The 13,566-nt window shown below is 50.2% G+C and overlaps 1 protein-coding gene across 1 annotated transcript; it reads right to left on the minus strand.

Annotated features, from left to right (window-relative positions):
* Window positions 1–1,893: 1,893 nt before the first annotated feature.
* On the minus strand, window positions 1,894–10,042 carry LOC122373540 (general transcriptional corepressor trfA-like). The gene is made up of 2 exons (XM_043351733.1): window positions 8,924–10,042; window positions 1,894–2,352 (listed from the first exon to the last, which is right to left on the minus strand). The coding sequence occupies exons 1-2, from the start codon at window positions 9,591–9,593 to the stop codon at window positions 2,312–2,314; spliced, it is 711 nt and encodes a 236-aa protein (XP_043207668.1). The 5' UTR covers window positions 9,594–10,042; the 3' UTR covers window positions 1,894–2,311.
* Between the last annotated feature and the right edge of the window lie 3,524 nt (window positions 10,043–13,566).

Genomic DNA, 13,566 nt, shown 5'->3' on the forward strand with positions numbered 1-13,566 from the left:
CAAAGGCCTGACCTTGACCAGACCTTCAAGGGATCTTGGCACCTACCATTATCCACGAGACAAACATGATTCCACATTTTGACACGTTTCCTATCACAAAACATCTGGAAACGGACGGATAACGTGCGCTGACATACGCCAAATCACCGTTTTTGCCTGACATATACATACATAGAACATGAAGTCTTAAGAAACACGTTATATTTCACGGATCATTTGGGTCAGGTACATTAAATTTCAGGGTAGATTTGATTTTTTATTTGATTACCTCGAGGTGACTGAAAGTTTTGTCGGGATCAGCTGCTTTTTACGCGAGTTATTCGCGAAAATCGAGCGGAGGGTTCCATCCGACCCTCTGTAAGTGCTAGGGTTAATTTGAATTACGACCTTTTGGAGTTTCACCCAGTATGGGTACTCACTTATTATGGAGCTGAAATGCATATTATCCATTATTATCATAGACTGGCCAGAAAGGTGTGTTTTTGGCCATCCCGTTAAAAAGATGTGAATTGTGAAACAAAATAAACCGCAAATTTTAGTGCATTTTTTTGTCCCAAAATATTATTGACCGGGCTATTCTTTCCACTAACTATTGCTCCTTCACTGGTTGTGAACGATGGCAGTCATTCCGATTAGTGAGACCCTGAGACAATGTGAAAAATAAATGCGTTTCATAAGAAAAACAACATTAGGTACACTACCTGAACAAAAAAGATTAATTTTACATATTGCGATATAACAGTTACCAGTCTTAAAATTAATGGGACGGTTGATCTCACCGGTCATCCGATTTTGATATTCTTTCTTGTATGATGTTAAGTTGTAATTATTTAGTTATCGGTTACAGTTACTCTTATCTAATGTCTATGCTAGGTTATGTCTGTTAAGTTTAATGCTTTCAGCGCTGGTCTTGGGCATCTATTTAACGGCACTGTTAAATGAACCCATATAAATTGTTAGCCATAAACTCATCTGTAAGGAGACGACACGACACTGTGTTGTCAGTCGAGTGACAAGAATTTATACCATGCCAAACCAATTAACGCTTTATCTTGTTTCATCAACTCACTCTTCATCTCATCTTTGTAGTGAATATTCGAGCTTTTCTACGTCTGCACTTTTTCACCAAGCATATGTGAAAACGTATGAAACATGTGAGTAGTTTGGATTATGTGATACATTACCTCCACTTGCCTTCATTGAACGGTCTTGTATTCTTAGTTTGAACATTGTCAGACAACCTTATGCACAAATACAAGATTGAAAATAAAATCCCTGACTATTTTCCTTCAGCTTGTAAAGCAGTAATGACAAGCAATGACATTAAATGTTCATAGGACATCCAACGAATAAAAACGTAATGCGTGGATGTTCACATTAGCCGTTTTCACGACGGGCTACCTGGCGAATGCACTTAGTTTGACAAATTTTGCACACAATCTCTTTTTAGTGTTTTAATAGAAAATAACGTCTGGTAATTTGGAAAATGAGGTAAATAAGCATCTCGGCAGCCCAAACTTTTAACTTGAAACACACTGAACCTATTTTGACCAAATCTGCACATAATCTGCACCAAATGTGTACCAGATGGCCGTCGTGAAAACGACTCCTAACGTCTTTTTAAGGTGTTGTCAGTTGTCTTTTAAGTTGCCCGTTAAGTTCTCTGTATATTTAGCTTAGAACTGTATATCTGCTGTTCTTCGCCGTGCGTCTCGTCCTGGTTCCACCACCACAGATGCCCCCATTCCCAGAGCTACAGCAGACTCGCAGCTCCACGTGCAAGTGATTGAGGCTAGCCCGTCACCACGCCACTGTCGGGTCTGGGGTCAACCGCAGGCTCTCTCCGACGGGGGATCGTTCTTCTTTTCAATTGAGCTCAGCAAACGGCCACAGTTATTCGAAGTGTTCGTTTATTGACGCTCTGCGGTAGGACCAGCATGTGCAGACATAAAGTCGACGACTGCACGGCGAGCATTTCAAAAATTCGTCAATAGAAAAGAAGAACGAAAGCGGACAAGCAGCAAAAGCACACGTGCAACGACTGCGCGAGCCAGCGGCTACCAACACCGGATTGAGGGAGAGAGAGGCTACGAGAGGAGACAGAGAGCGAGCGACACGGCTAGTGGTGTTAGTGTTTCGCGGGACTCGGTTCGAAGGGCGACGGCCGGCCGTCGGCGGCCGTCCCTTCTGCGGACGGGCGCGCGCGGTCTTGTTAGTGAGTTGGGCGAGCGGCTGGGCCGTCCGCGCGGCGGGCTCCACCACCGAGGGAGACACCAGGTGAACACGTTCAGCAGCTCACAGCTAGCTCTACTTACGGCATGTTCAGCGCCTGCTGATGCGCAGTGCCTTGGACTGAAACAGAGGAGAGAACGAGTCAAAACTTATCCCTAGAGAAGAGGGACAAGTCACGATGTGTCGATATGTTACGATTAAACAGCGAATATAGCCGGCATTAGGGCTACATCTAAACTTTATCCTTGTTGAAGGTGTGGATACGTGCGACTGTAAAAAGATATTCACCGCGAATAAAAGAGTAAGGGTTTTAAGGTTGTGAGGTCGTGTCAAACCACACATACTTGAAGAATGGATAATTTAATTCGATTTTGATTTAGATCATATTTCATTGCGTTGTTCCCAAAGAGGCATCAATGCTGCATCGGAAGAGCTTTCCAAGTTCGTATCTTAGGTGATTTTTGCCATGGTATTACCGCCTATTAATTATTCGTTTTCAGCAGAAATGCAGTGTTGATGCGTTGCTCGTTGTAGAAACTGACATCCCGCATCCACTTGTCCATCATCTCCCCAATTACGCTCTCCCACGTCGAGGACGACATGGTCCCTCGCCGACCCTTGTCTTGATTCTCGGGGTGGGTCACTCGAACAAAACACGCGCAGTTTCGTGGCAGGTGGGCGCCATGTCTGACGACTATCGTACAGAACATCATATTCGTGTGTTCCCTGAGGATGGAAACATGCATATGTGGAAAGTACTTTTATTTTATTTTTTAAAGGCTGCCATTGTAGGAATGGGTTCGCTATGGTAGAGCAAATGCTTTCGGAGCTTCTCCAATGCCTCAGTCGTTTTTCGGCGCTGAATCGTTGATCATGCATTAATTTCAGCACCAACAACGCATTATGGAAGGCATCCTGCAGTGGTCTGCCAATTTCGCGTCCCGCACCGCTGCCTTTGTTAGTTGAAAACAGCTGGGTGATGCCAGACCGACCCGTCAACGCAGGCGGCGAACAGGATAACCAATTGGCCAAACGACGGACGCACCTGCCGAGCGTGGCTCTCACTCAGCAGCGAGCTAACCAGACACCAACTGACAGCTCCCAGCACAAACTGCCAACGACCGTCGGCACCCTGGCGCAGCCGCAGCGCCTGCTAGAGCAGCGGAAACTCAGTCGGACAACCCGCTGGTAAAGCTCACAGACGAGCTTTCCCAGCAAATGGAGGTTGTCTGTTTTTCTGCGCTGTGGCGGAGTGCCGGGTGGGTCGGTGGGACTAGTCAGCGGGCTGGAGATGGGGCGGCTGGAACGGTGACGCCGAGAGAGTGGCTATTTCAGACCGGAGGGGGTAGCATCTGGACGGCCTCAGGCGTGGCCCGCTGGCCGGCTACCCTGGGCTGGAAGCCGCGCCGACTATTCTGGGATGACGGCTACCTGTTGCCCTCGCGTCCGACAGCGGCCGCCGCCACTGACAACAAGGAAAATAGGTCGGTCCTGATTCATATTTGGAAATCGGTAACAGGAGAAGCGGCCGATTGAGAAACTTCTGGAATGCGCTCGCATCTTCCATGCCCTGGTTGCGTCCTAATGGACAGCCAATCCGATGAGATCATGACGAATTGGCATGCGTCGCTTCTTGAGACATGCGAATTGATATGGCTTAGAACGACTCGGCATAGCCCAAAGTCTATACCAATGCCTTGTTTGGCCTGAGCTCGCTGTAAGCATGTTTTCCTGTTCCGCTGCAGAGATGCCACAGGGAAACTTCGGGAGAAGCATCACTCGCTTAGTTTCAGTTTTGGTAGAACCGAATGATATTGGCCGATTCTCATACGAAATTCCTCGAATAAAGATAAGACAGTTGCAACTGCTCGGATCTCGCAGTGAAATGCGGCCATAGCTAATAAGCTGAACAGTTTGAGCGTTTATTACAGAATGATTTGGAATCAAATAGAAGCAACAATGCCTTAGCCGACAACCTTTACCTTTGCCTTACAGCCAAACTCAATATCCAACCAATGCATCCATCCTCTCTCAGCCTCGTTTAGTGCCCTATCGAAGCTCGTGGTCACAGCAGATTACCACTTGCCCTTCTCATCGAGATAGGAGCCACCGATCCGTACTTCAGCTACCCAGTCTTCCACCTCTGCCCTCCAGAAAACCACCTCTGCCTCAGTCGTACCCGTCTGGACACTCACCGTTCGTTAATCGGTGGCTCGTGCCCGCGGGCGGTCCGGGGCGGCCGCCCTGCCGCGAGCGCGCCGCTGTCCCTGGTGCGGCCCGGGTCGGTGTCACTGCCCGTCACCGGCGTCACCAGCACCACTGCTCTCGCACCACCCGCGCACCACCGAGTGCGGCCGCCACGCCAGCTGAGCGGCTTCCAGCTCGGGCGGCGCCGGACCGAGCCCGCCACCGGCGGCGTCATCGGCCGATGGCTGTAAATTTAGCCGGCGCGGGGGCGGCGGCCCGCTCCCGGCGCCCATTGGCCGGCAGCGAACCGACGCTTCCAGGGGCACCCGCTCCAGGGCCACCCAGGCGCCAAGGAAAATGCCTTAGGGTGCACTTAAGACGTAGTTTGGTTGTTTGTGCGCCGTTTAGCGTCTCAGAGCTCGGTTTGCTGGCGCCGTATCGTCAATGAATGACGTTTTGATATCCGTTCTTGAATGAGCTGCATTACAGGTGCCTTGCAACGTTACCTGGAGCATGCAGTTTTACTGTTCTGTCACAACGTTTGATTTATTGGTCTTGCCTTACTAACACACTGCTTTCAACTCACAAGGGTGCTGGCCAACAAACAAAGTTATGAGACGGCCGAGTGGCACCATTTTGCTGGGCGTGACTTAGTGGCCGCTAACGACTGCCGTTTGCTATTCCGGCCTCGCTGACGTCAGGTTCATGCACATGACTTCTAAGGGCTGATGCAAACTTGCGATGGTTGATGAAAAGTGGGTTGGCAGAAAGTGAATAGTCGTCAGCCGGAAGAACAGATGCAGGAGCAACCTTGACAGTCACGAGGTTATGGCTCGTCATCCCGGGTGCTCTGAACGAATGTTTGAAAACTCTGTTTTTATATCTTGACCATATCATTTCAAACCCATGATATGACATGATATGATAGCCGATAGGGGACTAGGAGGCATTAGGTGGATGTGCATTTGCTGGTGCAACGCCGCGAAAAACGGTTACTGAAGAGAGGTTGCGCTATTGGGACTGCATTCTTCTGTTGAAAAGTGGAGGAGGGGAGGGGATGAAAACTGCGGGCTGGGGGTGGGTGGTCTTTGGTCATTGATGAGGATGCATGCTGCTGAAAAAGGTACTAAAATCCCTGAAAGGCCGCTTTTTTTGCCTGCCGACGTGAACAGGTTCAGGGACTGACAGTATTGGATCCTTTCCGCTCAAAAGCCTTTGCTACCGGTCAAGAATGAACCTGAAGTGAACGAGTGCCCTCTGAAAAATTTGGTGGCATTAGAAAAACAAGTAACCTATGCGTATCAAACTATGAACTCATCAAGCTTGGTTCATACCACTTTTCATGCATTTGTTGGGCGACTTTCTCTCTTATCAGTCACGCCCGTCATGGTTGGCGTCCTTGACCGTCAGGCCGGCCCCGTGTGTGCCGTCCCCATCAGCTGTGCGCCGGTGACCGACTCTACCGCTTCTACCTGTTCTACCGACGGTGCCGACGTTCGCTTCCGCCGTCGGCACCGACGGAGAACGAACCCACAGCGCATGCGCCAACTTGCCCCGGCTAATTTAGACCCATGATCGCGTTACGGTGCCCGTATTTGGGACACAGTTGCATGAAAGCCAGACCTTACCGGACAATGAATGTCATGACCATTGGCGAACAGGTGGAAGCAGGTGCTGGCTGAGTGCTGCAACTTCAAGCTCATTTTTTATCTACGTGCCAGAGATTTTGTGAATTCCACTAAAAATAATGAATCTTAATATTGTTAAGGCGGAATCCTAGATGTGGCTGCATAATGAAAAACACATAATCTCCATCCAAGCATATATGTAAGTCCATATATGCGTATGAAAGGGGCGTTGAGCTTGTAAGTGTTTTGTTATGTAATAATTCGATGTCATTATTTATCACGTTCAAATAAGGATGGACAGAGTCTAACATTGAGCAAAATACACCAAACACTATCCGAACGACCTAAGCCAATTAAGGTTTAACCCTCGCCCGTATGGGGGGGGGGGGGGGTCGAACGGACCCCCCCCATGGTTTTTCGCGAATAACTCGCGTAAAAAGCGGCCGATCGCGACGAACCTTTCAGTACCCTCGCATTCATCAATTTTACACCTACCCTGAAAATTTCATGACCCTGACCCAAATGACCTTTGACCTGTGACCTACTTTTCGAGACCATGTTTGGCTGGAATCGCGATTCGGCGTATGTCGGCTCGCATTAGCCACGCGTTTGCAGTCTTTTCGTGGTTTCAAGCGTTTAAACATGTGATATGATGTTGCCCCCATGCATTAGGGTGGGTGTAAAGGTCACCTGAAGGTCAGGTCAGGTCATTGACCTTTGATGACCTCGGTTCACTTTTTCGAGTTTTACATGTTTCTAGGCCAGTTTTTGGAGCTGAATTCGAATTTAGCAACCATATGAACATCTACGAAGTAGTTTTGGTGCCTTCGTAACATGTTACGAAGCTGTCAGAGGCGGTTGCCACCTACAACGAATACCCTTACTGGTTGACCTGACCTGACCTGACCCGACCTGGCCTTAATGCATGAAGATATCATCTGTGATCAAAACTAACATGATATTCGTGATCAGCAGCCCGAAAAACCCCATAGCAGCCACACTTTACGACGTTCTAACAGGTCCCGATTTTCCCGCCTTTGGGTCATTGACCTGACCTGCAAGGTCAACCAATGCCCTAGGACCTTAAAATTGGGTATCATCGGCTTCCTCTCGTCACGGGCAACACGCTCGTTTTTTCCGCGAAGCTCTAGCTCGATCAGTGGCGAAACGGCAAGGGGGGGGGGGTCCAACGGACCCCCTCCCCCTTATACGCTCGCGGCTGGAAAAACACCAATACGGGCGAGGGTTAAGACTACCTTGAACTATCCGCTGCTGGGCTGCACTACACTACTCTTCAGGTCAAGGACAAACGTTTTCCAACAGTCGACCACTGCCAACGTGTCGTGTGATTCCGCTACAAGAGAAGGGCTTTTTCTTCCCCTCACCCCCCCCCCCCCGGAATCCAGCACCGTCACTTGCATTGACAACTGCAGGGAAAGGGGACCCTCGTACCCCTGTAGAGACCATTTTCAACGAAACCACCTATGCTATTCTACGTAAATAAATTACTTTTGGTGGTTGGCCCTCCTCCATTTCAAGTCTTGGTTGGCCGGAAGGAGGGGCTTGTCAGCGCAAATTGCTTACGCAAGGGAGCTTTAACGTGAGTAATGCTCTCTTGCGTAATTATTTCACTATGTCAAAGGAAAACCCATGTCAATGGAGGGTCTTAATTAACTAACAAATAAAAAAACGTAAGCAATGGTTTTTCTTATTTAAAGTTATTCCTAATTTGCAATGTCTATTGCTGCTTTCTGAGTGACCTTTACGTTATCAGCATCAGTTGATTGCACACTGAACGATAGATTACATACCTGGCTAATAAGGCACTTTCATATCAATCCCTGCAGCGATGGGCTGGTATGACGTCATACTACATAGTGCTCGCCACGCCTCGCCTCATTTTGGTTTGATTACATACCTTGCAAACATTTGTTCCTTTGAGCCCTTATAATTGACGCTCGATAATGTTTGTAAAAGATTGCCAGCCTCGGATGACCAAAGTTTTGCAAGTAAAATCAATCTATCACACGTTTTGTTACCGTTGTTTTGGTTTGTTGATAGATCTATCCATCTCAGAAAACAAACCAGTAACGACCGTACCGTTTTACGGCGCTTATCGCATAGGCCACAACAATCCGTGGCTCATATCCTATTGGAAATGTTGAAGCAGGCTAACCACGTGGTCAGGGCGGCGAAATGGCCTAGTCTTTTTGTTGCTTACCATCGTACTGATTGCGGTGCCATGTGCCGATCGAATTGTTCGAAAATGTGTCCTAAATGGTTTTGTTAGTAAAAAAGATTGTTCTGTTTTACCTCAACATTCAACAAAAAAAGCAAACAAAAATAAAATGAAGATGCGTCCGAGGTTCGGGAATGTGTCGAAAATGGTATGATACCAGAAAAAGTCACCGCAAATGAACTCACCTCTGTGCCGATCTTTGAGGTGATAGATCTAGGTAGGCCCGCAAGAAAAAACAAAACAAAAATAGCAATAAGAGAATAGAAGAGAAAATAGAAGACTGCTGCATACCTAAGCGTCAGCCAAAAGTGATTCGAAGCATAAATGCTCTCAGATAGATGCGAAGCTGCAATCCAATAGGAATCGATTAAATTAGCTTTGGAAACAAAGCAAAAGATGTGCACATTGTGCAGCCCTTCGAGTTAAAATTTTCGAAACAAGCATACACAGGAAGTCCGGAAGAAAAGCGTTCACCAGCTCAACAGCCATACAATCCAAAAGGTGCTTGATGGCCTCGAAATGCCAAAATCGCCAGAAGGAATACCAAATTGAGCTCTTCAGCACACAGACGGACAACGGAAGCATGCAGGGTCCCCGCGCGGCGGGGTCAGGGTGTCGCGGCGGAGTACTTGCGTACCTAGCTGCTGTTGCTGCTGCTGCTGCTGGGTGGCCGACGTGACCTTCTGCGAGGTCTGCGTGACCTTTTTGTGGCTGTGCTGCGTGGTTTTTCGGCTGACCGCGGTCATGTCGCTGTCGGCCAGGTCGGGCAGCTGCTGCTGCTGCGCCAGCTGCTGCTGCTGGTGCGCCAGCTGCGTGCGCTGGTTGTTCTGCTGCGTGGCAAGGTTCTGCATCTGCAGCTCGGTTGGCACCGGCGCCTGGATCATGCCCTGCGCCGGGTGCGCCGACGTGGTGCTGCTGATGTGACTCTGCTTGACGGAGCTGCTCTGCTGCACGGTGCGTTTGGAGGTGACGCGCCGGGTGCTGATGCTGCCGTCGGCGCCCTGCGTCTGGCTGTTGCTGACCGACTGGCTGACCTGCTGCTGAGCGGCGGCCGCCTCGCTGGTCCGCTGCACGCCGCCAGGCGTCTCCTGCACGGCCTCGGCCTGCTTGGCGAACTGGTGCTCCTGCGTCTGCTGCTTCATCTGGCCGCCGGGGATGTTGGCCTCCATGAGCCGGGACGCGTCCCGCGACTGCTCGTGGGCCTCGCCGCCCGGGATCGCATAGCTCTGCGAGGACTCGCTTTGCGAGCTCTGCTGTTTGGTGATCTCACCGCTGGGCGCGATGTTGGCCACCTGCTGGTCGCTCATGATGGCCGGGCTGCTGTGACGGTCGGCGGCGCTCTCTGCAGCACGTTCTGTCACTGTGTACGGGGCGCGGCCGGCGCGCGGGCGGCGATCAGTGGCGCGGCGCGGCCGGTCGGGAGCTGCGCGCACGGCCGGAGGCGGAGGACGAGTGCTGGCCGACGCCGGCGGCACCCGGCCCGCCGGTTGGTCCGAACTAAACCGGCACCGCTCGATAGCGCCGTCAGCTCACAGGCACAAAGCACCTTCCGTGTTCGCAGCTGCTCGCCGTGCAACCCGAGTGCCGACTGGCGTGCACCGGGGTCGAAACCGGACACGGCGCCGGCTCGCCAACTTTAGAGCCGACGAACATGGACAGTTGGACGGAGACACGCGCAGGATTGTCAAAGAACACAAATAGATCGCCGGCGGCAGCGACAGCGGAGGCGGATTCGACGGCCGCTGAGCCGGTAGCCAGCGGCGCTGTCCGGCGGCCACGCTGACCCCACGGACCCGGCCTCCCCCCACCTGACCCCCGGTCACCGCTGCTAACCTGAGCAGCGATCAGAGAACCTCGGTCGGAAATCAGGCTGTGATCGCTTTGGAGGCGTTTGCGAAGTTTTCTCTCAAAGCACTCTGACACGCATCGTGAGATAAGCACTCGCTTTGGGTATACGGGGTTCAGCTGAAAGGGTTCAGATAGAGATAGGATGAGGAGAATCGTCCGTCCCCGTGAGCTGGCACTCGTTCAAATTCGAAGTCGGGACGACGAGACACGTCGGCCGCTCCCGTTCGGCGCGCTGCCAACGGTATTTCCCGTGATTAGCGGTCCGTACGTTATTTAGCGGCCGCGACCCGACTGACACGGCAGCGGGTCCCATGACTTCTGCTTGGGACAACAGAGCGCGGCAGGAGCCATGGCTCCGGATTGAGACAACAGACACAAATGTGGTGGCCTGGGCCCTGGATCAGCCGGCGTGACTCAAAAGTCAAAACAGTCCTCTCCACTGCATCCAGATGAAAATGTACCAATGGCATTGGTACATTTTCAAATCATGATCATTTGTGAACAGTTTTTTAGCATTTTAGATTCGCTGAGCCTTTCATGCACACGGGAGTCGTGACCATAATCATACGTTGCGGTGTATTTATCGCAAAATTTTCGTACCCATTGAAGGATGGCTGAAACCACTTCCCATCAGATTTAACAGCACAAGCTGGGTGGCCCTTTCTACACTTTCCTGGTCAGTCATCACTATGCCTTTGTCACGATACCACGCCACCGTGAGTCCGCCTTGCCAGCTCAGTTTCCGTGACCCCGTGTCCGCCCCGGTCATCGGCGCTCGATGACGCCTGGTCCGACCCCGTGACGTGTACCCTGACGGATGGCGTCGGTCTGAATCGCCTCAGGGCTCATTTCGCAGTAATGGCTGTGACGACGGACGGCCCCGCCGCCTTCGCTGACACCGGTATAGGATAGCTATGGCTAAGCGGAGCGTTAGGGGCGAACCGTGAGAGGGGGCTGCAGCCTACGCCCGACTCTGATCCGACAGACCCTCAGCAGCCAACGAAAACCGGCGGCGGGGGATGGACAGCGGCAAAAACGCAGAGCCAGCAGCCCACATCGGCTGTAGACACAACAGTGGCGCGGTTTTTGCCGGCTTTGGTTACACCGTGTTGTTGCCAACGACCGTGTACCGTCATTGAACAGTGAGCACCTTCCAGAAACAAACATATGAACTGCGGAGAAATTCATATTGCGAAACTTTCAGTAAAAAAAACAATACATTATCGAAGCGGAATTGTATGACCCTAAAAGACGTTTGGATGGAAGTTGGTAACTGTATTAGTAAGATGAAATAATTAGTTGAAATAAATTGCCTTCAGTTTATTTATTGATCATCCTTAAGATTTAATCGTGATTCTTTTTTTTACTACCGAGCACCGACCGTATTCCTTTTTTTGTCCTATTTCCATACACCTCTTTAGGTTACGTAACCATCATATATTACAAAATGCACAGTCATACTGGGACGAACATTGCTACGTAGCACTATGCAGAAAATGCTTACTTTAGAAAAAATATGCACAGATGATGGTACTGAACGGCACCGTAACTGACGGCAGAAAAGCCGCCGCCAGCAGGGCGTAGGTGAAAGAGTGAAACGTTTTAACTTTCAGCATCATATTTTCAGCGATGGTAAGCGCACCACCGGAATAAGCGACGTTTGGATCTAAAAGATTGGTTTCAAATCGATGATTGGTTTATTCTCAAGTGTTTCCGCCTTTCTGCCTATTGTCACTTTAAATTGTATTGCATAATCGCGCTGGTTTACCATCGTTTCAGGTCCTTGATGAATGTCCTTTGCAACTGTTTCCTCCGTTTACCTATTATTCAAAATTGTCGTTTTTTCAATGACCTCATCCCTGCATTGGTAGCGGAGGTAGCTTTCCTGACCTGTTGTCCCAGCCCCCGCATTCCGGTGAACAAACAAACTCTGAAATGGCTGACGGCCGGCTGAGCCAAGAGGCACGTCAGAGGGCGGCGGCCGACCAGCGACGGCGCCGACGTCAGCGGTCTGGACGGTCACCGCCAGGGCGCCGTCCGGTGACGGCCAGCGCTCACCCGGAACTGTTCGAGATAGGGCCCGACGATGGGCTGCCCAGCTACGGCCAAACGAGACTGGGATCAATTTGTTCCATTTCGTTTGTGCTGCTACTGCCGAACTACTGCTGATAGAGGTTGTAGTATTGCAAATATAGCGACGATGTCCATTTTACTTGCGTTTTACGTGGAAAGTTAGAGAAGGCTTCTCATCGAATGGCGTACGTTCAAAGCGATGCTCTTGAAAGATGGTTGACATTAAGAAAAGAAGCTCGATATGGTTCAGAACACTAACATTTCCAAAACGTATCCATAGACCATTTGGTCGTTCTGTGACAAGTGGGAGACGAATTTTGAACATTCACACAAACCATTTTGGAAATTGTTGGACCGCTTTTTTCGTCCAGTAAATAGCGAAATCAATAGAGGCCATCAAACGTTGCCGTTTGGACTCGTGAATAGGACTGCGTGAAATTGAATAACCCTCTGCTGTCTTCCTGTTGCCTCTTTCCGGGCGTTGTGTGATGTCATGCGTTGGCGTATTATTGCCTAGATTTGTTACGACACTTTGTCCTTATTGATGGATAAATTTTACAACCGAATTGAGAGCATATCGTTTATAATAAGTCACAACATCTTTTTCCCGTTTTCTGGGCATTTTTTTCTGAGCCCAGTGAGAGATACTCTTAAATTTTAGCCAGTGAATGAGGCTATTCGGATGCCTGGTGGATTACATAATGCATGACTTACACACAATAGCAATGAGCAATCTGAATCGCACCATGACACACAACAGGACATATATTCCCAGGTCACCATCCTGCTTGAAAAGTTTTTATTCGTCAATTTCATTATTTGGCGTATTAAACTTCGTTTATACATGTGTTGGGACTTGCAGTTGATTCGTTCCTCACAGACTATGATAATGAAGCGAGTTGAGCAGATTTATAACACAACCAACCACTACAAGAGTTGTAGGTACTTTCTTTCGAAAACTTACTTATAAGTTATGAAAGCTGTCCGGAGTGTTCATTGAGCAAGAGAACACGGCTCTTTAAGCTCGTAATTAGTTCCGTTAGTTCAGCCGTCAGCGAATCGTGGGCGTTTTCTGTCGAAGTCCTATTAAACACGCTCATCTTATGCAAGGGGCACTGGACTTGGACACCGGACAAGGCTGCCGGTGGTACCCCACGCCCTGACCCGGGCCCCGCGCCCCAGGGTCCGTCCGTGGGCGGTGGGGAGGGGTCAGGAGAGGGGGGGCCACAGTCGAGGACGGTGGCCAGAGCGGCCGGCAGCAGCGGCAGCGCTTGGCACCGACCCCAAACAAAATACACCCGGTAAAAATAAACTGGCTGCTGCCGGCGCCGGGAATGCGAGCCGAGGGCTCCGAGCCAG

This window comes from Amphibalanus amphitrite, unplaced genomic scaffold (genome assembly GCF_019059575.1).
Source record: "Amphibalanus amphitrite isolate SeventyFive unplaced genomic scaffold, NRLGWU_Aamphi_draft 000038F_arrow, whole genome shotgun sequence".
NCBI classification, from domain to species: domain Eukaryota; kingdom Metazoa; phylum Arthropoda; class Thecostraca; order Balanomorpha; family Balanidae; genus Amphibalanus; species Amphibalanus amphitrite.

What these genes read in the sequence shown, in the direction of transcription:
- LOC122373540 (XM_043351733.1), bottom strand. Translation starts at nt 9,593, where the DNA reads ATGAGCGACCAGCAGGTGGCCAACATCGCGCCCAGCGGTGAGATCACC. An exon ending in GCAGCAGCAACAGCAGCTAG is followed by an intron (nt 2,353 to 8,923) that starts GTACGCAAGTAC and finishes CCTCTGTTTCAG; the next exon opens with TCCAAGGCACTGCGCATCAG.